Source organism: Cricetulus griseus, chromosome 4 (genome assembly GCF_003668045.3).
Source record: "Cricetulus griseus strain 17A/GY chromosome 4, alternate assembly CriGri-PICRH-1.0, whole genome shotgun sequence".
NCBI lineage: Eukaryota > Metazoa > Chordata > Mammalia > Rodentia > Cricetidae > Cricetulus > Cricetulus griseus.
The window spans coordinates 41,891,666-41,915,482 of record NC_048597.1 but is presented as its reverse complement, the minus strand read 5'-3'; the positions used below and the strand labels follow the sequence as shown (position 1 = coordinate 41,915,482).

The 23,817-nt window shown below is 41.6% G+C and overlaps 1 protein-coding gene across 1 annotated transcript in view; it reads left to right on the top strand.

Annotated features, from left to right (window-relative positions):
* The window catches only part of Myh15 (myosin heavy chain 15), a 120,954-nt gene that overhangs the window by 93,926 nt on the left and 3,211 nt on the right, over positions 1-23,817 (top strand). Inside the window, exons 34-39 of the mRNA XM_027413358.2 lie at positions 4,442-4,634; positions 5,475-5,678; positions 8,990-9,115; positions 12,341-12,511; positions 16,383-16,487; positions 22,957-23,052. Coding sequence (XP_027269159.1) covers positions 4,442-4,634; positions 5,475-5,678; positions 8,990-9,115; positions 12,341-12,511; positions 16,383-16,487; positions 22,957-23,052 — 895 coding nt within the window. The remainder of the gene's footprint in view (positions 1-4,441; positions 4,635-5,474; positions 5,679-8,989; positions 9,116-12,340; positions 12,512-16,382; positions 16,488-22,956; positions 23,053-23,817) is intronic.

Below are 23,817 nucleotides of genomic sequence, written 5' to 3'. Positions count from 1 at the left end.
GAGAACTGTGCTTTACCAAAGCCCTGATTCTGCAAAGAAGATGATATAGTAGTCTGGGATTCAACTGGCAACTTTTTTCAATGTCTTTGTTAAACAAACAAAACGAGCCAATGCCATGTTAACACATTCTGTTGAACTAAGCTTTTTTTTCCCCTCATAGATTGTTTTCTACCCAAACTTCCAGATGGTCAATATTTAGTGAGGATTCCAAGCCAAGCCTATCCTTCTGTGCTCTGAGTTAACTCAGCCCTCATTCGCAAGTATTTTCGAGGAACTGGCTCTAGTGAAGAAATCTGGTGTACTTACTAGTATCTGAAATATTTCTTTGATAAAGGGCAAACATACAAATCCCTAATATTTGTGCTATTTCTGTACACAAGGAACAAAAATGAACATCTTTTTGTAGTTAAAAAAAAAAAGCCTGATCTCAGGTAACATCAAACCTCAGCTATAAATAAACCCGGTGAGGAAAATGAATCCTCAGAGAGTCTGTGTCGTGTCAGGTACATCTGAATGTCGGAGAACAGTTCCCCAATTATAATCATCAGTGCAAAGGAAGTCAGAGATCCAAACAGCTAAGGTTAAGAGGAGAAAGCTGAAGAGAACATGAGCTCTGATGGGCTGGAAAAGGAAGGGGTGGCTGAGGCTCAGGCGCCAGCTCAGTGTAAGCTTTAGCTGATGACTCACAGTGGCTATAATCGGGACATCCAGAAGGGACAGATGAGCATCTCACAAAACATCGCACACACTGTCCCCTCCCAGCTCTCTGTGAGCACAGATTGTAGCAAATGCCTTGCTCTAGTCTAGTGGTTCAAGCTGAATAGAATGAAAAGGAGTAGAATAGGAGGGGAAATGTATCCCAAGCAGAAAATTCCAAGCAACCAAGAATAATAAGGTAATTATAAATCTCAAAAAAAGTATCACCTGAGGCAGGATGAGGTTGAAGACCCAATGTTCACATAAACCTTGTGCATTATCACAGAAACTGAAGCTCTCTATTAGGACAGTCCCTGGAAAGTTGAAGGGGCCAAGAGGTGGCAGAGAAGGTCAAGCTTTTATAGCATAGCACCTGTGGGACTCTCTCCATGTATTCTCTGTTGCTGAGCATTCTCTCAGCCTATCGTGGAATGCTGAGTGAGCCCAGGAGAGAAACCCCCAGTGGGGGAAAAGTTCAAGTTCTGGCGTGAGAGATATTTACTTCCTAACAATATATGAGCTCTCCATGTTGGCAGGATGCTTTGTGTAGTATTGGAGCAGTCAGGACTTCTAAGCTCAGGGATGGTTTGGATCTTTTATGTCTTTATTTTTTAGGTAGAAATAACTCATCTTTTTTTGTTTTTAAAGTTCCATTTGCTTGGTAGCATTATCAGAATAGATAGCCTTTAAGAAATCTGTGATACTCTGAACACAGAAACAACAACCCAGTCATTAAGGACACTGGTTTTCTTCAAAGATGCTGCTTTTTATTTATTTTTAACCAAAAATTCTTTTGGGAATTTTATATACCAGTACTGTGTTCATATAGCATCTATTCCCTTCCCCCTCCAATTCTTCCAGTTTACCCCAAACTCCCTCTTAAATTCATAACCACCAACACCGTCTCCTACTCTTCATTATCATCAGAATTATCATCATCATTCCTGCCAGAGGAAGGTGTTGGGTCCTCTGGAGCTGGAGGTATAGGAAGTTGTGAGCTGCCTGATGTTGGGTGCTAGGAAGGAAACTTGGATCCTCTGCAGGAGAAGCAAGTGCCCGTAAACCACTGGGCCATCTGCAGCCTTCAGTGTTTCATTTGTCTTCAAAAGACATGCTTGAGGGAGCTTTGATTTGAAAGTCTTTTGATCCCATGTGAATGGTGTTGACTGGGTTGCAGTCATCACTTAGGTCATTATCATTGATTGTCTTTGCTGCTCCTTAGTTTACATTTATGAACTTTCTCAGCTAGCTATAGGAAAGCTAGCATTTGAAACACTCGGTTTGCTGAAATAGAATGCATTTATGGATAGAGAATAGATGGCAGGGGGAGTTACCTGAAGAAAAACAAGGAGTTGCCCCATTGGGATCAGGGCAGCTTCTTCAGAATGTAGGTGATGTAGAGTATGCCTCTTCCTTTATTAGTTTGCAAGGGATGCTGTCAAACAAAACAAATAAACAAACCCCACAGACTGGATGGCATGGACAATACAAATTCATAGATCTGAGATCATGATGAGGACAGGCATGTTCTCTCTAAGGCCTCTGTCTTCATCTTGAAGGCAGGGGGCAGCTCTCCCTCAGTTTCCAAATGATCTTTCTATTGTGAGGATATATTTCCGCTGTCTTCTTCTTCTGAAGATTCTGCTATTGGATTAGGGTCCTTCCTAACACCTTCATTTTATCCTCGTTGCTTCTTTAGATACATCTCTATAGGTCTTAAAGTCCCATCTTCAAGTACAATACTGTGTTTCTGGGGCTTAAGGCTTCAGCATTTGGAGGCTACATCATTTGATTCATAACAGCCTCATTCTCTTTACATGCCTGCAAGTTTAGGGGATTCTAATCTGTGAGATGAATGCACAGTACCTAGGATATGCACTAAATGTAAAACAGAAGACCAGTTTTAACACCAGGTTAAAAGTAAGTATGGAGTAAAAGTTACAATGAAATATGAAAGTTACTTCCCATATTTTTCTCTAACTATTTCTGTGGCCCTTCCGTCCATAATAAAATGTGGTCATGGAAAGTGGAGGCCCCTACCTGTGAACCAAAGAAAACTCTGGCCGTAACTCTACTAGCAGTTAGTGGTGCTCCTCTGATCAGCATGAGAGGTCAGGACACACTCTGTGGCAATTCAGTGTGGAATCTAATTCTGACCCATGACAAATACACTTTTGCTGTTTGTTGTTATAACCTCTATAAGGACAAAAAAGATAAAAGAATTCTTTCTTTTACTTATCTATCTAGGACTAGGGCAATGAACTTAAGAGGACATATATTTTTGATAGCAGTTAAAGTTTCTTGATGAACAACCACCAAATACTGAGGAGTTAAAAGAGAAGTTAACGTTTTTTTTTTTTTTTTTCTTTCTTGAAATCAGCGTCTGAACTATGGTAGAGTGGAAAGTAAGTCACTAATCAAAGTGTTCCAGAAACTAAAGTTTTCCTACCTTTTGATAGCACAGGTAAGGAAGAGAGCTCAGAGATTCACACAATTTGTCTCATTCACTATCTAATGGGAAAGGCTTGTAATGGTCCATTGCACTACAATTCTAATTAACAAATTAGTACTTAGTTCCATGGTACCCAACTATTTGCAAATGTGGCCAAGTAAAGAGTCCCATGATTTGCTCAAATTCTTGCATATTAGGATATTAACCGAGCTGGTAGAACTTTACAATTAGGTTTTGTCCAGAGCTTTTGTTCTTATAACAGAATATTGAAGAATTTCTATACTACGTAGGATTCAGTTTGCTCAACTAGCCATTGTTCTTCAAACTCCTAGAGAGCGAATGTAAAACAAACAAACAAATAAAACCCCAAACCCTTGTTAGTATTGAAGACTGCCTGTAGATCATTTGTGCAGTATGGCTGGATCTCAGGCTTGTTTTAAACTCACCCTCAGTAGCTCTCTCCTGCTGTATTCAGACTTTCTTTTTTTAAACATGTGGAAGTAGTTTAAATGTTATGGTTGTCTAAAAGACCACCCATTCTTCATCTTTAGACACTCTAGGAAATCTAGAATTTATCATCCTTGTCTTGGTTGGGATTTTTGTGCTGTGCTAGAACACCATGACCAAAAGCAACTCGGAGAGGATTTATTTCACCTTACATCTTCTAAGATCATCACTGATGGAAACCAGGGCAGGAACTCGAGGCAGGAACCAGGAGGCAGGGATTGGAGTAGAAGTCATGGAGGAACAGTGCATATGGGCTTTCTCCTCATGGCTGTCTCAGCCTGTTTTCTTATGCCACCCAGAACCATGAGTCCAGAGATGGCACCACCAACAGGGAGCTCTGCCCTCTCATATTAGCAACAACAACAACAACAATGTCTCACAAGCTTACCCACAGGCCAGTCTGGTGGGGACATTTTCTCAACTGAGGGTCTCACTTCCAAAATGACTCTAGCTGTGTCAAGTTGACATCAAAGTACCCAGAATAACCTTTTAATGAGTCTTAGGCAAAGCTAACACAGGAACCTTGGAATGATTCTAGTGCTTTCATGGTTCTGTGCAGAATCTGACCTATAAGCCATTCTTAGTCTCTTATAATGATAAAAGACTCATTAATCTAATGCCAACCCCCCTCCCCCCTCTGTTTAGAAAATGGAAACCCTTTAGACTCATTTTGTTAATCACTGAGAATGTTTTTATTTTAATATGTTTTCCATAACTTGAAAATAAGAGATAGCTCTTTTTAATTTGGGTGTGTGATGTTCTTCCCAAATGCTACTCTGAAATCAGGGAGAAGCATGAACAGGCCTTGGGTTCCCTGCAGTCTAGTCTGGATTCTGAAGCTTCGAGCAGAATTGAGGCCACCAGGCTGAGAAAGAAGATGGAAGGTGACCTAAAGGAGGTGGAGATACAGCTTTGTGCTGCCAACCGGCAGGTGTCACAAACAGCTAGAGCCTTGGGCCAGCTTCAGAGTCAATTGAAGGTACTTTCAAAATACACTAAGGGGCAGAGATAGACATAGATCAAGTGACAGAATCTGTTGGGCAGTAAAGAAGAAAAACCTCAACTCTCACTCTTCAAGAAGGCAGGAACATGCTTACCTTAAAATCGGTGGAGCTCTGCCAGGGTCATACATGCTCAGGGATATATCCCATTTTGTGAATGGGATATTGAACAGGAAGAAGGAATAGACAGAGTCTGGGCAACCATCTGCTTCCAAGACACTATTTGGGCCATGTTTTGATCAGCATGTCAGAATGACAGCTCCATTTATAGCCTCCTCCTGGTGCAAATGGTAGGTGGGTACCATTACTTGAGGCCAGCAGCAAGGATTTTCTTGTCAATTGGGGACTTCCTTGGAAGTAAATTCTCTCCTGCATTAAAGAAAATAGTGTTTCCTAACCTAAAGTCCAGCCGAAGCCAATAGGCTGGCAAGAATATAACAGAAACTAAGAACAAGGTAGGGAAGGAGAAGAAATAACTGACTCTTTAATGAGCCATCACCACATACCTCTGAGGACAGTTGCTGGTCCTGCCTTCTGTCTCATTTCTAATGCAGAGAGTCTAACTTTGTGGCTTCCTCTCTGTCCCCTTTCTCCTGGCAGCTGCTGAGATCAACAACTTCCTGTCCTGTTGCTCAAGACACTTTCTCTCTTTGGCTTCAGTAAACTGTCCTTGAGCCACCTCTCAGAGTGTCCTTGGGAAGCCTTTTATCTGTGAGATCAGGAACTGGGAAACTTGTCTTTGAATGGTGGTGCTTCCCACTTCCCCTGCTAACAGGGGGATCCATGCCCCAGCCCACTTTTTTTTTTTTCTTTTGCAGGACCTCCAACAGCAACTGGATGACAGCACGTACCAGAACAAGGACCTGAAGCAACAGGTGGCTGTGGCTGAGCAGCGCAACACTCTTCTTCAGTCTGAACTAGAAGAACTGAGGTCCTTGCAAGAGCAGACAGAGCGAGGGCGCAAGCTGGCAGAGAAAGAGCTGCTGGAAGCCACAGAAAGAATCCATCTTTTCCATTCCCAGGTAGGACACATTCATCTTCTCTGTTAGCTGGGTCAGTTGCTTGAAGGAAGCAGTTCCCATGCCTGCATCAGCTAAGGGTTTGTATGGTGGCCACGTCAAGTCTTAGATGTGGCAGGAAATGCAGAGGAAAATGTGCAGCCAAGCTGGTCACACCTTTCATTGCAAGCATTAGGTTCCCAGAGCAGCTGTAACAAAGCACCATCAGCTATGTCTTTAAACAAGTTTATTCTTTCACAGTCCTGGGTGCTAGTCATCCAAACCAAGGTATCGTAGGAGCTGTCCTACCTCTGGAACCCACAGAAGACTCACTTCTCTCTGCTTGTGATGGTTTCTTGGCACTCTTTCTATCAATGCCTTGTTTCAATACCTTGTCCTCACATGCATTCTGCTTTTGTCCTTTGCTCCTTTGAGTGTGTCTCTGTCCAGATTTCTCATTTTTTTATAAGGATACATTATATGGAAATTATGGTCCACCTTAATGAAGAAGTATTAACTTGATTAACTATTTTAGAACTTTATTTCCAAATAAGGTTATATTCTGCAAAACTAGGGCTTAGGGCTTCAATATATGCTTTTGTGGGCATGGTGGGGGTGTGCAGTGCAACTGTAACACTAAGCTTTCTGCTTGAAGAATGGACTGTCAGGACATTCACAGCCAAGATGGCAGAGGAGAGATAAACATTTCTTACTGGTCTAAAATTATTTGCTTGCTGCCTGTCCTCTTGTTTTCCCTCAGCAACTTGATTATCAGCATCTTGATTGGTTTCTCTCCATCTTCTGGCTTCTCCTGTAAGGTTGTGTAAGTGGGAATTAGCAGAATTCTTAGATCATTCCTAGATCATTTTTTTCTGAAAGAAGAAGAAGCTAAAATGACAGAGACAAATGCCTATAGAAAGTGTGTCAAGCACTGAGCATTTTTAGGGCACATGCTATAATTTAGATGATTACACCTACTATGTCAAATAATGTCCTCACTGTCCCCAAATAGTGAAGACACAAGACATATGGTACTGTTAGGAGTACCATAGAGGACATACAACTCAATAGAATGCCCAAATAATCCTAATGAGGTCAGGTGGGGACATAAGACAAGGAAGAAATGGGACAAGGTGGTAGAAAGAAAAATGAAGGAAGCAGATGAAGATGGAGAAGTTGGAATTCCAGGTAAACTCATATAGTAGAAAACAATAGAGTTACGAGAGATGAGACCAAATGATGTCAGGAGACTGGTAGGCTAAAGCTACCAGGACCTTCAGTCTAAGATCAGCGCAGCTTGACTTTGATAGGCAGATAATGGGAGCCACTGAAGAACTGTGAGCAGTGAAATTATCAGATGCACACTTTGGAAAGTTTACTTTGGTGACTGTTGAGAAGGATAAATTAGAGCCACCAAGAACAGCTTAGTCTTTCTCAACTTGACACAAACTAAAGCTACCAGGAAAGAGGAAACCCTGGTTAATAAGTTGCCTCCATTAGATTAGCATGTAGGCAAGTCTGTGGGGATGTTACCTTGATTACTAACTGATAAATTAGGGCCCATCCCACTGTGGGTCTGTGCAGGTGGTCCTGATTGTATAAGAAAGCAGAGTGAACAAGCCACAGCCTGTAACCACCACTCATGAATTGCCTCTGCATCTGTTCCTGCCTCTAGGCTGCCTGGACTTTTCTTGATGATTGTCAGTATAAGCTGAAATAAAATCTTACCTCCCCAAGTTGGCTTTGGTTAGTGTTTCTTCACATCAACAGAGAAGTAAACTAGGACACTTAGGTAATGATGCCGTGGTCTGTAGGGCAGTTTCTGAAACTTAAGGGTCATTAACATGAGAGTTCCAATCCTTGGGTCTCATACTTACCTAAAAGATCCTCATCTCTGCCATAGATGGAGACTCAACGAACTCTCAGGTGCTGTCCCTAGTCCCAAGATGCTGTGTCCAGCATTCATTCAGGAGACATGCTCTCTTTGTAAAGACCTCTTCCTTAGAACAGACATCTGAGTACCACTCATACAAATGATCTTATGCACATAGTACCTTAACCTTCCTCCTTCTAAATCTGGGGGCAGGGAATTGGGGAGGCATTAAACTTGCAGAAGTGTTAATTGTCCTCCCCCTAGGCAAGTTGAGGCGATTGCTATGCAGTCAAGTCAGTGTTTAGATGTGTGCCATCCTTCACACTGAGAGAGCTCCTATGGAGTTATGGGCAGTGAGCACCTATAGGCCTTCAGGGAAATACACTTCATTCCCCGAGGCCACACTGGAGGCACTGGAAATCCTGCAGAACACAGGGCCTGCCTCTCCAGAGGACAGAGAGAGGTATTCTTGATGGTGCTGGTGAGAGGCAGGCATAACCTGTGAGCCTGGGGTCCCTTCTTTCTCTGTTCAAGGATTAATCTGCCCTGAGAAAGGCAATAACTAGAGGGCAGTGAAAGGATGGTGTGAAAGGATGAAATGAAAGGAGAAATGAAAAGTGGGAAGCCCACACTTCTCGCACACGCTCTTTGTGCTAAGGTTTCACAAAAGCCACACTTCAAACACAGGGCAGATGCAGCAAAGGGGGCCTTGGCCTCCAGTGCAACAATCAGAACAGAATTGGGGCAGCATGGCTGCAGAGCACAAAGCCTCTCTTTAATGGCATCCTAGGGGCCAGAGCTGAGCTTTTTGTCATCTTCTTTACCACCACCACCGCCTCCTCCTCCTCCTCACTGCAGAGTAAGGAAGGAAGGCAGGTGGGCAACGAGCGGGAATCCATTTTCTTCCTGCAGTAGCATGCTGGAATCCTCCAGGTGGCTTCAGGTGACTCTACTTCTGCTCCAAGACACTTTCACATCACACTGAAAAAGCATTCCTTGATATTCAGGCTTTGGATTTTTTGGAATCACCTCTTCTGATTCAACATTCCATATATTTTCTCCTGGCAGTGGTTCTCAACCCTTCTAATGCTGCATCCCTTTAATCCAGCACCCCATGTCGTGGTGAGCCCCTAACCATCAGATTATTCTCGTTGCTGCTTCATAACTGTAATTTTGCTACTGTTATGATTGTAATGTAAATATCTGATAGTTAGGATGTTCTTAGGCAACCCCTGTGAAAGCATCCTTTGTCCCCAAAAGGGTTGAGCCCCACAGCTTGAGAATCATGGTTCTAAATGAAACCCGCTCATTTGATCTGCCTTTTGTGACCAAACCACCACCTGGGGCTGGAATTCTTGCTTAACTGCAAAACGCTGACTATGATAAATTGCTCCTACCTAGAGGTGCTTGCCAGTGCATTGCCGGTGTCAGGCTGTCTAACTGGAGTGCTGTCCATCCTTAGAACAAAGGCCTCCTCAGCCAGAAGAAGAAGCTGGAGGCTGATGTTGCTCAGATGCAGAAGGAAGCTGAAGAGCTGTTGCAGGGATGTCAGAAGGCAGAAGAAAAGGCCAAGAAGGCAGCTGCTGAGGTGGGCCCATTGACTGTCTGCTCATTTCTGTCCCCCAGAGTTCACTAGAGCTATAGCTCAGAGGCAGGGCCTGCTGCAGCCTAGATGGGTTCCATTGATCCCCCATACAATTAGGGAGGTTAGCTGACCTTGTGGCTTCTTGGTTAGCCAGAACACTTGGGCCAATTGGCTATTGTCCTCCAACCCACAATGACAATGAGAAGGAGTCTAAAAGCAAAATAAATCCTGTGAAAATAAGAGTCTTTCTCTTCTGATTTGCTATTTTTCAGTTGTGAATCAATATAGCTGGTGCCTAGAAAGAATTCTTCCAGTGCTTCCTTACAAATGTTCATTTTTCTTGGGTATGTAATGGTTTTATGATGGTGATCTGAGAAGAGCGGTTAAACCACCTATGGTTTACAATCCATACTACTACTGGGGTAGCAGAACCAGATAGAAAAGCAATGTTTGGGACTATGAACCTTATTTACTCCTAAACTAAAACTGTTAATGGTAATATTTTCCTAGATGGCACTAAGTTCAGGGTTAGTTGTCAATCTCATGTACCTCCTATGGGCAGGTGCCATGCTTCTATCAAAAGGATAGCACGGGAACAGCACTGTCCCGCGCGCTCTGTATTTCTCGCCAGCAAGAAATACACGCAGGACACTCGGATCCTTCTGCAGACAAGCTTTAATGCATCTTACCAGAGTGGAGACATTGAACCAAGAAAACCATCCCTTATAAAGGCTGGCCAGCCGCCTGGGACGTGTTACCCTATGAATGGCTTCAGCTCCTCAGGCCAAAATGAGCCACGGGATAGGCAGAGATCAAAGGAATGGAGATTACCCAGCGCCTGTTGAAGTAATTTACATCTTGGTGTCTTCAGGCACCTATTATTGTAATGGATAATGCAGGAACCGGCTTCCTACACAGCACTACTGGGGAAAGGGTATTAATGGAGAGAAAGTAAAGTTTGTATGTTCAGGGCTCAGGACTGGAAGTTTTATGGCCTATTAAATGGGGCTGAGCATGATTTCAGCCTCTGCTTACCCTTTGAGGGCTTTTCTGGAATCTATCAAATGTGTGGCTCTATGCAGCATCACAGCCCTGATTTATGAAAGGAAGCTAATCCCCTTGCGGAGAAAGTTGTGAGAACCAAGGAGACAGGACTTTCAGCTAGATTTTACATAAACAGTGATATTAGTGATACTACTTCTCAATAACGTTAATGTTTGAATGCCATCCAGGGGGAAGGGAGTGGAGGATAAATGGAAACAAGCCATGCCACTTAAGCTGGCATGGAGGTCAGACTCAGACAGACAAATAGCCATGCAGCAGGGAGGGAGGCATTAGAGCAAGAGTAATCTTCCACGTTTTGGTAAGACCCAAAGTGTTAAGGAAAGCATGCTTAGAAAAAAATATAGAAAGAAGTAAAGGGGAAAAATGACATTTTTCTGAATAATTCAGAAAAAAATGAGCAGAAGCATGAAGTTACGTGTCAATGGTGTGCTTAGCTACTGCCTAGGAGCAGGAAGTCTGAGAAGAAAATGCATAGTATCTCATTAAAGAGGAAATTCTCTTACCCATCTCTTCATCATAGTTTAAGGTAAGCCTTATTTCCCAGGGGTTCTTCCTTTGGCCAAGTGACTGATGCCTCCACCCAGATGGAATGTTAAGTCTCCACCCAGGCCAGAGAGTCTATTTTCTTGATCAGAAAGGCTTTCCCCGAGTCTAACAGTCTCGAAACTACATGCTGGTCCTGTCACCATGTCTTCCCACCATGTGGCTCTGTTTCCCCTGAGCAAAGAGCAATGATAAATTCTTCACACCTTAACAATTGTTTCTGTCAAATATTCACAGCATTAAGAAAGTAACTAATACACATGTCAATTTCCTATTTTAGTCATGAATTTTTGTTGTTGTAGAAAATTTCTGAAACTGGATAACTTTGTGAAGCAAAGAGATTGGTTTAGCCTATGTCTTGTGAGTTTTAAAAGGCATGGTGCTAACCATCTATGGTGAGAGCTTCATGGTGGATGGCACTGCACTGGACAGAACACAAGTGGGGGGAAGCTATAATGTTATCAGAAAGTCGGAGAGCCTGAGTTCCAACAATTCCTTTTGAGACATCCCCTGTGTATCTAAGGCTCTCCCATTAGTTGCCAATTCTTAAAGATCTTAGCTCTCAATATCACCATTCCAAAACCACATGGAGTAGTAACCAGTTAGACAGAAAAGGTTTACTCTTTAATTAAGCACACCAAGAGTGGAAACATTTTGAATTGTATTGAGCAGCCAAGACATTCTACATAGAGCTAAAGCCCAAAGCAGGATTCACAGTTTACCTTCTTTGTGTCAGATTATTTGTACAGAGAATGTCTGATGCTATCAAATTCTTAGAACCTGAATGTGTTTGCAGTGCTAAATCAGAAGGTACATACTTTTGTAGGTATTTTACTACATTTTCCCTGGTACCTTATATGACAGCAGTTATTTTACTCAGTTACAGATGTTTTCCCGCACTTTATTTAGTTAAAAGCCATTGCTTCACTTAGTCATCTTGCTTTCAAGGTGTGTTCTGTCTGATATACATGACACATCATTCTAGGATTTTCCCCATCAATATTCATCCCATTCTCTCATGTGACTGCCTCAATGTCTCCTGGCTGATTTGATCAAAACCCAAGGGTATCAGGGATTAGAGAGAGCAGGGTGGAAAGAGATTAAATATGCAGAGGCCAAGTACACACCCCCTTCCCTCATGAGCTCAGGGACTAAAGCTCCCTGGAATAGGATCAGCTGCCTACAGGATTATATAGTCACTTTTCTTCCATATTTCTTCTTCCTTTTAAAGGATTTCTATATCTTTTTTTTTTTTTTTTTTGTTTTGTTTTGTTTTTCGAGACAGGTTTTCTCTGTGTAGCTTTGGAGCCTATCCTGGTACTCACTCTGGAGACCAGTCTGGCTTCGAACTCACAGAGATCCGCCTGCCTCTGCCTCTTGAGTGCTGGGATTAAAGGTGTGTGCCACCCACGCCAGACGATTTCTATATCTTTATTATGTGTTTAGATCTTTGCCTTCATGTATGTGATCCACACGTGTGTCTGGTGCTCATAGAGGCCAGAAAGGTCACTGAATCTGCTGAAGCTGGAACTCCAGCATGGGTTCTAGGAACCAAGCCTGGGTCAGATAAAGATCAGCAAGTACCCTAACCACTGAGCAATCTCTTGCCTCTTTTCTTAGGCATCCAACACGTTGGAAGAACTGAAGAAAGAACAAGACACAAATGCTCACTTGCAGAAAATGAGGAAGAATATGGAGCAGACAATTAAAGACTTGCAAAAAAGACTGGATGAAGCAGAACAGACAACTGTGCTGGGAAGCAAAAAGCAAATCCAGAAACTGGAATCCAGGGTAGGGGTGTGCTTGGGTAATTGTGGGGGCCTAACAATCTCCGTTCAAGGCCTTAATGTCCTGGAACATCACACCTCATCACGTTGTTTAATGGCACATGCAGATTCCAAAAGTGTCTGATCTGAATACATTATTGTTTGACCTTGGGCCAGCCAATAGGACTTTTCTGGCTCTGGGTGAAAGTTGTCTTCCCTCTTACTGATGGATGAGAAAACATCTTCTCCCACTCACCACGCCAGTTCCTGGCTCTATGCAGAGAGGGCAGCCTACTCTATCCACACACATCCTTGCAATCTTTTTTCTGTGCCAATGTTCCTGTCATTTTCTTAGAAGTGAAAGCCTGTTTCCTCACAGCTAAAGAAAGGAGAGACGAAACACATCCATGACCCAGAAAGACCCAGTGCAGATAATGACAAAGGCAGGCACAAATGATGTGGAATCTGCCTGATGGGAACTTAACATTTACTAAAACTTCCTTTAAAAATGGGATTTTTTAAAATTCCTGGGTCAATTTCAATGACTATGTATATGCATATAGTAAACTTCACAAAAGTTGAAAGAATATTCTGCTGTGATTTTATGATTCACAGGGCCTCTGAAAAGTGGTGCATATACTTTTGCACATTTCTGGTACATCCATACAGTGAAATACCAATACAGATACATCATCTATCCAAGCAGTTGTGTTGATTAAAAAGAAATGAGGAAGATCTCATGAATATGTTCTGGAGATCATGGGTAATAATATAAAGATAATGAAAGTAAAAGTGTTATGAAGTGTTTATAATCTTCTGCTCGTGAAAGATTATTTTGTCAAAAAATAGTAATAGGATAAAGATGAATAAAAAATTACTAGCCCAAGGAAGAGAACAAAGAGATGAAAGTTATATCTTTGAAATGCACCCTTTTAGGTGTTTTGATGGAAAAATACTGTAACTTTTTATAAGTTTCAAATCAAAGAAAAACCAAGTTTAATTCAAGTAGAAAAAAATCCATCCATCCTTAAAAATTTAATACTAAATGGGAAACAGCTAGATATATATCAAGCATAAAACATATACAAAGATTTATTCCCTGTGACCTTTAGCATAATGCCTTTTAGTACAACACCTATGGAAAATGTCTTAAAGACAAGCAAGCAAAACTCATTAAACCAAACAAGGCAAAAAGGCAAACTGCATGTTTTGTCCCAAAATAAAAACTTTATTTTTTTGCATTTACTATTCATGCATGCGTATAATAATGTGTCTTCATCAAATCCACCCCATTTCCCTCCTTCCAGTTCCTTCCCTATCTGCCCACCACTTTCCCTTTCAACTTCATATGGGCGTTCTCTCTCCCTCTTTTTATTACCCACTGAATCCATTTAGTGTTGCTTGAATGTACATGAGTGTGAGCCATGCTTTGGAGTATGGGTCTCCTCTCAGGATCTGCATCCCTGAAGAACCAAAATAACAACTTCAAACAGTAACAAGATGAATATGATATTTATTCAATAGCATATGTAGGAAGCAAGGGTTTAAGAGGAAAAGCACTTAAATGTGTTGTTCCCTTAAAAAGGTACATGAATTATGCTGGTATATCCATTACCCATTTTTAATATTGCAGGATATTATTTTATCTCATTGTCTTAGTTAGGGTTTTATTGCTGTTAATAGATTCCAAGACCATCAGGGCAGCTCTAGTAAAGGAAAACATCTCATTGGGGATGGCTTACAGTTCAGAAGTTTAGTCTACTACTGTCATGTTGGGAAGCAGGGCAGTGTGCAGGCAGACATGTTGCTAAAGAAAGAACCAAGAGTTTTACATCTAGATTAGCAGGCCACAGTGACACTGCTCCTGGTTTGAGCATCTGAAACCTCAAACCCACCCCCAGTGACACACTTCCTCCAATAAGGCCTCACCTACTCCAACAAAGCCTCACCGCCTAATAGTGCCAGTCCTTATGAGCCTATGGGGGCCATTTTCATTCAAACCACCATACTCATAATTACCATTTGTTCATTATTATGACCTAGATCCAATGACAACTAGCAGTGAGCTGGTATCAGGTGACACTAGAATATCATTGTTTTCATCATTTTTCTGTTCTATAGCAAAGTATCTGAGATGATTTCTGAAGAATAGGATTTTATGTGGCACATACTCTTAGTATCCAATAGCATGGTGCTGGGATCTAGTTAGCTTCTCAGCAAGGCTTTCTTGCTACAGCATCGCATGGTAGGGGGCATCATATGGCAAGACACAGCAAGCAAGGACTCTTACTAAAGCCGTTAATCATGCTGGTGGGGTCTGACCTTTGTGACCCCATCTGAACCTAGTTACATTCAAAAGGCTCGCCCTCCTAAATACACGTGAAAATCGCGGATTTAAGTTTCAAACACACCAGAGGGACACACTCAAACAGTAATCATCATCATTACTCCTTAGAAGTGCATTGCAATTCCTTACGAGTGAAAGGAATTGCAAGGTCCTTACGAGTGAAAATATATGGCAACTGGGATTCCCTTCAGTGAGGCACCTTTTACCATGAGGTGCTCTAATCACGTTTCAAAACAAAACACAACACCTTAAACATATCCTTTTAAAATTGAAGTTCTGTTGGCCTGTATCTTTACAATTGCAACTATGCAAATCCCTAGTGGATGAATGTCCAGAGAGGCTGTAGTGATGGTTTATCCACAAGGAAATTGCACACCTGCTAACCTACTTGCCCTGTTGTACCTTCCATGGGAGGAACAAAGAGGGTAGTTTAGCTTAAGAGCTGCACGAGGTGATGGCAGCATGGGGGATTAGCCTGAAGAAGCCCACCCATGTCTCAGGGTACCAGCCATCAGTTTTAAAATGGTGACCAGACCTTAAGGAGAGGTGGCATCTTGGTCACGAAGACAGGGAGTGATGGATATCTGGGAGAATGTCCCATCAGCAGAAGCAGCCGCTCACAGCCTCCCAAACCAAGGCTCTGGCCCCTTTCCTGCCTATTTCCTCTCTATTGTAGTTGACATCATTCCACAGACTCTATTTCACTTTATTTAGCTTGCTTCCCCTCATGAGAAAGTACACTTATTCACGGGAGAGATTTGGGTTTTTTCTTCATTGTTCTGGCACTAGGATGTGGTGAATGATGGGCGCATCTCTCAGTGGATATTATGATGGTTTTGCTCGTAAGACTCTATACACAGGAAGCTCCCTCTTGTACTTCTCCTGCAAAGCAGAGTTGTAGGCCTACATGTCATATGCATGTGACAGAGACTCGGGGTAAGATCCAGAGTCTGAGAGGAACACAGAGAAAGAAGCTTGAGATCCTCAACGCTGCTGCATACAGCTTGCTGTCTGTCACAGACAGCTGTTACACACACACACACACACACACACACACACACACACACACACACACCATACACATAGGACATGCATACACATACACAGAGTGCACACACAAACACACAGAGACACATACACAAAGAGAACATGTACACACATACACAGAGCACACATGTACACACAGACACACAGACACAGACACAGACACAGACACAGACACACACACACACACACACACACACACACACACACACACACACCAGTTTTGCCGTGTTTCAGTGTAAGAAGAGAGGCTTGCATCCTCTCTTTGATTTACTCTCTCACATTGCCCACAGTCTTGACCATGCTCTTACGAGCTCACTACTATAACAGCCTTGGTTTGAGTGACAGATTTTTTTTCCAGAAAGATTGTCCTATTTAGTCACTACCAGACAGAAAATGGACATAGCTTCCCTTAACTATTTCACTCCTTGAGTAAATTCTCCATTGGGTAACTGTATGGTAGCTTACTTACCAGCATTTGGGCTGAGGTCATGGTTTGTTACAGGTGCGGGACCTGGAAGGGGAGCTGGAGGGCGAACTCAGGCGCAGTGCAGAGGCCCAGCGGGAAGCTCGAAGACTGGAGAGATGCATCAAAGAGCTGACCTATCAGGTACTCCAGGTGGACGTTCTCTGAGCCATGGTTAGGTTCCTCCTGCAGCAGTGTATACCTTCCAGACTGAAATGATCTTCTGGGACACTGCAGATGTCTCTGAGCAGTGGACATTTTCTCGCCCTGTCTGGGCTTTCCATGCTTGTGTCTGTCCATCTCCAGAGCTCATAGTGAGCGCTGGCAAGGTGCAATTGAAGTGAAAAATTATTTATGCTGTCTTTGTTTTTCCACTGTGTAATGTTAGCATTTCCAGAAAGATGCTTTCGCGTGAGAGGCAGAGTGAGAACAGCATACAAGTGAAGTGGTTGGTAGACACTAAGGGTGGCCCCCTCACCAGCCTGACTGCATGGAATGCTAACTGGGATTGGAGACATGTCCACTCTTTTGAGAACTTTGTTCCTGGGCCCAGATGGGAACGTCATCACTAAAATGTGGTTTTCTTTGAGAAGGTTTTCTGGAGCTAACCTGTAAACTAACATTCACATTGGCTTGAAGCAAATAATTGAAAGCAGGTAGACAAGTTCCCCACACATGAGCAATGTACATCTGAATGAATAGCTTATTTCATCATGTACATGCTTGTTTTCCTTTCTCCCACCATGCTGTTGTGCAGTTGGAACCTTGCTATGCTAACCAGGCTGGCCTTCAGCTTGTATACTCTAGCAATATCCTACCTTGGCCTCCCAAGTGCTAGGACTATGGGACTGCATCACCATATTCAGCTTTTCTTGCTTTGTCTTTTTAATGGAACAGAGTCACTGATAGCAGGGGTCATTGACTGTTCTCCACTACAGTGCACAGCATCCTCCTAGAACACAGTTGGGATGTGTATATTGATGCATTGCTTAAGGGCGTGTATCTCTTCTGAGATGTGCCATAAGGAAACATGACAATTTAGTGGTGATGGGAATACCAACCGTGTACTGCAGACCCAGATCCTGCAGCCTAATTCACAGTGAAGTTGCTTTCAGACTGAAACCATGAAGCATATCACTGTGCTTATCTGTAGACAGTGTGTCATAGTGCCAAATATTTGTTTATAAGCACATATAAAGCTAGACAAGGCAAAGAAAAATGTTTTTCAAATGATACACCTTAAAAATGGCATGCCTTACACACAGGGCATTATTGTTTATGGCTCTTAAAAAATTAAAAAGTGACATAGGTCAGAGAATGTATAGGTTCAGGACATAACTACACAGTACTGTAGACTTTATCAGTATACTGGTTACTATAGTGTATTGGTTATGCTGCACTGCAGATATTGAATATTGGCTACCATAAATTTATGAAACAATATTTTTAACTTTCCATTGCTCAACTTTAGAGAAGTATAATGTTTTAGCTTATTTAACTCATAGTAATTCCCAATCTTTAAGCAGATGTATAGCTGTATATTTCCCTTTTATATTGTTTTTAAGTTTATTTTTTAATTAGCATATACAATAACCAGTTTCCTTATGGCATTTTCATACGTAGTTTTTGTTGGTTCTCCCTATCTTTTTCTTCCCTCAACCATTGCCCAGCTCCACTCAGCCCTTGCAGTCCACATATTCCCCCTTTGACTTTCAGATCACACATGTTCTATTGTTCTGTCCACCTGCTCATTATGTCTCTTTGTTCCCACTCCTACTTTCCTGGTCTTTATCCACTTAATGTCCATTTACTCCATACAGATTTATAGATAGACTCTAATATATGGATCTCAGAAGCTTGCATCTGTGTATGAGGGGATATATGGTGTTTGTCTTTCTGAGGCTGGGTTTCCTTACACTTCCTTAACACTGCTGGTTCCATTCATCTTCCTGAAAATTTCATTTTCTTTATATCTCAACACAGTTCCACTATAAATATATACTACATTTTTATTATCAGTTATTTTTGTTCTCGTTTTACAAAGTCTTTTCTATTTTGAATGTTCTTTATGAGCATATATATTAATTATACAGAATAATGGGTCTCATTATGATATTTTCATTCATGAACATAAAGATGTTTTTTTCTTGTTTATAGCTATTTTGTTGTTTAACACGCACACATTAAGTCCTGGAGAGATGACACAGAGGTTAAGAACACTGGATGCTGTTCTAGAGGACCTGGGTTTGATTCCCAGCATCCACATGGCACTCACACCTGTCCGTAACTTGATTTCTAAGGCTTCTAAAATACACACATACATGCAGGCAAAACACCAAAACCATAAAATAAAAACAAATTATATGAGAGAGAGAGAGAGAGAGAGAGAGAGAGACAGAGACAGAGACAGAGACAGAGACTTAGAGAGAGAAGTATCTCAGCCTTCCACCTGTATATAATCTAATGCCTTTAGAGGCTACATATATGGAGTTTCATCTCATATGACAGTAACCCCTTCTGGAATACTCTCCTGAAGGATCTTTCTGATTCTCTACCTGAGGAAGGGGCACTATTTTTAGGAATTTGCCTATGGAGTTTTGCTTGGTTTCTTTTTATAGATATTTTATATGAAGATAATGCTCATGATCATTCTTCAGTGTTCATACAAACCTTTTAGTGTTTCAAACTTTCTAAGGAGCTTGTTGAGGTCTCAAAAGCTTTGGCTAAATCCTCAATGCTCTGGGAATTGTCTTAGGGTTCCTCTGCAATGGCCTTTTGTCTTGTCTTTTCTTCAGTCACACACTCAGTGGGAAATAATTTTTCAGCTCTGTTATTACCGCATTGAACACTACCATACCCATGGGATGTCGGTGACCAAATGGTTCTTTAGTGTTTGACTATTTCAGTGTTGCACACACATTTGCCAAATTTTCTTCTAGCCCTCTCACATTGCACACTATACTTACTCTGATTAAAGGCAAACTCATTTTAGGCATATTATTACAGCTCCTTTGACATTGCTAGTGCAGGGGATTGGGGTCCTGACTCTAATTCTAGAAGCCATTAGAAATGTCAACACCTTTTCCCCTACAGCAGGAGGCATAGTGTTGGTAAGAAGGCACACCATGGTTGTACCATGGAGCTAATTAAGCTAAAACAAACTACTTGGACTCTTGTTCAAAATACTTATTTTATGTGTTTTAGGTGTTGTATATATCATGTATGCCTGGTGCTTGACGATTTTTGAATAGGGTGATGGGTCCTCTGCAAGAGCAATGAGAGCTTGTAACTGCTTGCTGAGTCATCTCTCCAGCCTCTTGGACAGACTAAATACCTGGTTATTTTTCTAATATGAGCTTGACACTTTTTAAAACAATGTACTCTGAAAGCCAAAGTTGATGTGGCTATAAAAAAAAAGTAACCACCTTGAAGAAATGATATGTGACCCTACACTACATTTGGGAAACTATAATGAGACATTTGTTGATAATGTATTTTTTCTTATTTGTTCATGGATTGTTTTAATTGCTTTTTTCTGCAAAGTTTCCTTATAGATTTAAGCATCAAACCTAGAAGTGTTTTATTTTCATTGTCGTGAAGATTGCATTTTTGATCTATTGTGGCTTAATTTTGCTTTGTCCTTAACAATATTGACATTTCTCACATTCTAATTTAGAGTTGTGCTTCTTTTCCTTCTTTTTTCTTTTCTTTTTTCTTTCTTTCTTTCTTTTTTTTTGATTCATGTTCTCATGAAGTGGCCTTCAGGCTGTGCTGTTCACACATGTCCTTTGGTCCTAGGGATTCTATGGGATGCATTTCTTATTTATTCCAAGTGCCTCTGCAGTGCATTGAGTGTACCCATTCAGTTGCAAAAAGACTTCCCCCATGAAGTCAGAGGATACCCACTGAGCAGTACTTTATGTGTTAGGTTAGAACCTGGTAAGGTGAAAATGGCTCCAAAAAGCTCCCCACATTGATTGATATTAGTGTCTATTTTAGTAATATTCAAGTCGATTCTGAGTCAGCTAGTCCATTTTTCTCTAACATCAAGATGCACTTTGTACTATAAGGCAGTATTTTTGTAATAGACCATTCACAGGTGTCATTTGAAAAATGTCATTTTTTGAAGAACACAACTTTGGTTCTCTTTTTCTTCTAAACTCCTCTGGGAAGATTCTGTAACCATGCACTGAAAAAAGCAATCAAGTGTGCTCCTACTCTAAAATAATTTTATGGATTATCTTCACTGTCAATATATCTTCTTTATGTTCCTGGGACTTGGAAACAACCTATAAAAATATTCCAGAAATGCAAGACGTAAGATCAGTAGCCTTTCATTGTCTCAAAGGTAAAGATTGTCCCTGTACTCTTCATTCTGCTACTTCACTTTGCTTTTGAAGCTCTCCTACATTGAGGAATCTGGGCATGGGCATTATTCACACTTCACACATTAGTGGGAATGTGGCATCATCATTTTTAGGGACAGGGAAGCAAAAGTTGATAAAGTAACCATGTAGGGCCTTTGTTCAGGACCCTGATGTCAGGGTGGTGTTGCAAGTACAAAAAGGGTCACTGACAGTTACAGATCTGAAAGGCAAGATGGACTCTTGAGCATTGTGACAGATAGGATCCCCATCTGCAGGCTGACACCCACAAAGTGTGAAAGGAGTGGTGGGATAGAAAGATCCCCAGGTAGCTCCTGGAGACTCTGGGTAAATGCTATGGGTAAATGCTGAGAAAATCTCTAGCACAGAAATTGCCTACGTAGGAAAATTCTGTCAGGCAGAAATGGCCAGACAGCAGTAGTCACACTTAGCCCAGCTAGCCTTCTGAGTCCAGTTATTGCCTACAACTCTTTGGCCTTGGTGCCAAAGTCCCTATTGATAAAAAGCTGTCATGTGACTGCACTTCTCACAGCCGAAGTTCTTTTCTGGAAGGGACATCCAAGACACAGTCACGGCTACTACAGTCAATGTCTGAAAGGGGAGATGTGAACTCAGGCCTCACATCTAAGGCTCTGTCTTCCCAGTGGAATGAACATCATCAGCATCAGCACCTACTTGTAGCTTTTTTTTTTTTTTTCAGTTTTCTTCTGTTTAGTCTTCTATATGGTATCTCTCTGCTCAGCAAACTATTAGGAATTAACTCTGTGTTAGTTTTAAGAGTTCACTGGAAACAGATAGTTTTATAGAATTTTAAATGTCATCAGCCTTCTAAAGTAGGATAAATGGATGAAAGCAGAAGAGGGACTTTATTTAAAACCCAGGCTATCCTCAGCTCCCCAACCAGGTTGAGCCCTACGTGTTCACCATACAGGGCTGAGTAATGTTAAGAATAGTAGCAAATTGGGTAGCGTCAGATGGTGATTTGGTAGGGAGGCTACTTTCAGGTGTTGAAAGTAGCTTCACTAAACCAATACAACAGGGAGTAGGCAGGATGCTGTGAGATACAGGGGAGATGACGCTGGTTACAGTGGGATTTTTATCAGCTGTAGAAGGATCGATGTCACACTGTAAAGTCAGTTTTCCACCACCATGACAAAGGATCTTGGGCAATCTACATATACCTAGAAAAGGGTTGTTTTGGTCATGTTTTCACCATGATGTTGTTCCTGTTGCTTTGGGGGACATAGGGTAACAAAATTGCTAATCTTATGGCCAGGAAAGGGAAGGGGAGGGGTCTGCCATCTACTGTCTCCTTCAAGGATTACACCTCCAGTGACCTGGAGACTTTCTCCTGGCCACCATCTTTTATAGGTCTTACCACCATCTTTTGCCAACCTGTGACTGAGCCCTTAACACGTGACTGTAATGTCTCTGGGGGAGATATTTGATAGAAGAGATAAACTGGAACTAGTAGAGAGATGAGCATAGAAGTAGATCTTGATTAAATCAGTTTTTCATTCTCTGGAAGGAAGAGGCATTTGATTTCTTTGGAGGTCCAACAGCTTTGAATGGAAAATGCTTCAGTGTTTTCAGGGGTGTGGGAAGAGGGCCAGGAGCATGAAGAGTCTCTTCAACATGCTTGTGTCTTAGAATGTCAAAGACTCCCTGAAGAAGTGTTGAGGAACCCCACCTCCCCATCTCCCCTTTCCCCAGATCACACATAGACAATGACAGAACTGAGGATGATGGCCGCAGCACTGAGATCCACACAGCTTGCAGGCCTTCCCTTGACATCTTTACTGACGCCCATGACGGAATTCTGAGAAACTTGGTTTTTCTAGTTAATTACATGAAGCCAAAGGCCAGTTCAGAAGCTCAGTGCTGAATTGTTTTGACTGACAGAGTTTGGCCTTCCATTTCCTACGGCTTTTGTAATAATAAATTTTATTCCTAGTAAGCAATCTCAGGCAAGTGTAGCTTATCTGGAATGAAAAGACCTAATGGCCTTGACTTCCATTTAAGTGAAAGCTGGTGGGGTGATGTGAAAATCAAGGAACAAGTCTGTCTCAGAGCCATTCATTACTTTCTCAAAACTTAGGATGAATAGAGTTAAACGTATTTTTAAAAGCACCATAATCAGAAAATATTACTTTCTCACATGAGAGTACTTTCAGTGTGCACGGCTGGACCCTTCGAGTGACTTTCCCATGCATGCCTATGCATTTCAGGCAGAAGAAGATAAGAAATATCTGAGCAGGATGCAGGCTCTGTCAGATAAACTTCAGCTCAAAGTGCAGAGTTACAAACAGCAAGTGGAAGCAGCGGTAAGTGCCAATTGCAGCATCATGGATTTCCCAGCCACTGCTTTTGGTTAATACTCTGAGCTCAGGGAACAGCTCAGCAGAGACAACCATCTGGACATCTCATCTGCCCACTTTCTACTTTTATGTAAGTTAGCACTATGGCTTATAGGAAGGAGGGGGAAGAAGGAAAATTATGTTGTTTTTCCCTGCCAGAAGCCAGACTTTTCTCCCTTGACCTGATGGCTATACACAAACATAAGTAGAGCCAGAAATGAGGCAGGTATAAATCAGGGTGTCATGCAGGGCTGGCAAGTTTTGTAGGGTTTCATTGTGGTCTCTTTCAGCTCTAGACTTTGAGTGAAAGCAATCACAATTTGTTGTACATTTTTTTTTCTGATAACTCTGGACATGATGTGAAGAGAACCATGACTGAGATGTTTTTCTTCTCCTTTGCTTATTATTTACTGGCCTCAGTTTGCCTTTTCCATAAAGTATCAAATCCCACAGAGTCCTTAAATTAATATATTAAAGACTAGATACCATATGTATGTATTTGTTTACACCTAATAATATTTTGTTATTATATATGAGGGATTTTGAATTGATTGGTTTGGTACTGTGTCCAAGAATTACTCATTGGTTCATAGTTTGAAAGGACAACCACTTATACCTGGGGGTAGGTTAGGATTTGAGTGTGATTTTTAACCCAATAATTGTGATTGCTCTAGTAAACAAGTTTATGGAAGTGATACGACCTGAACTTGGTGGAAAGGAACACCGTTCTGA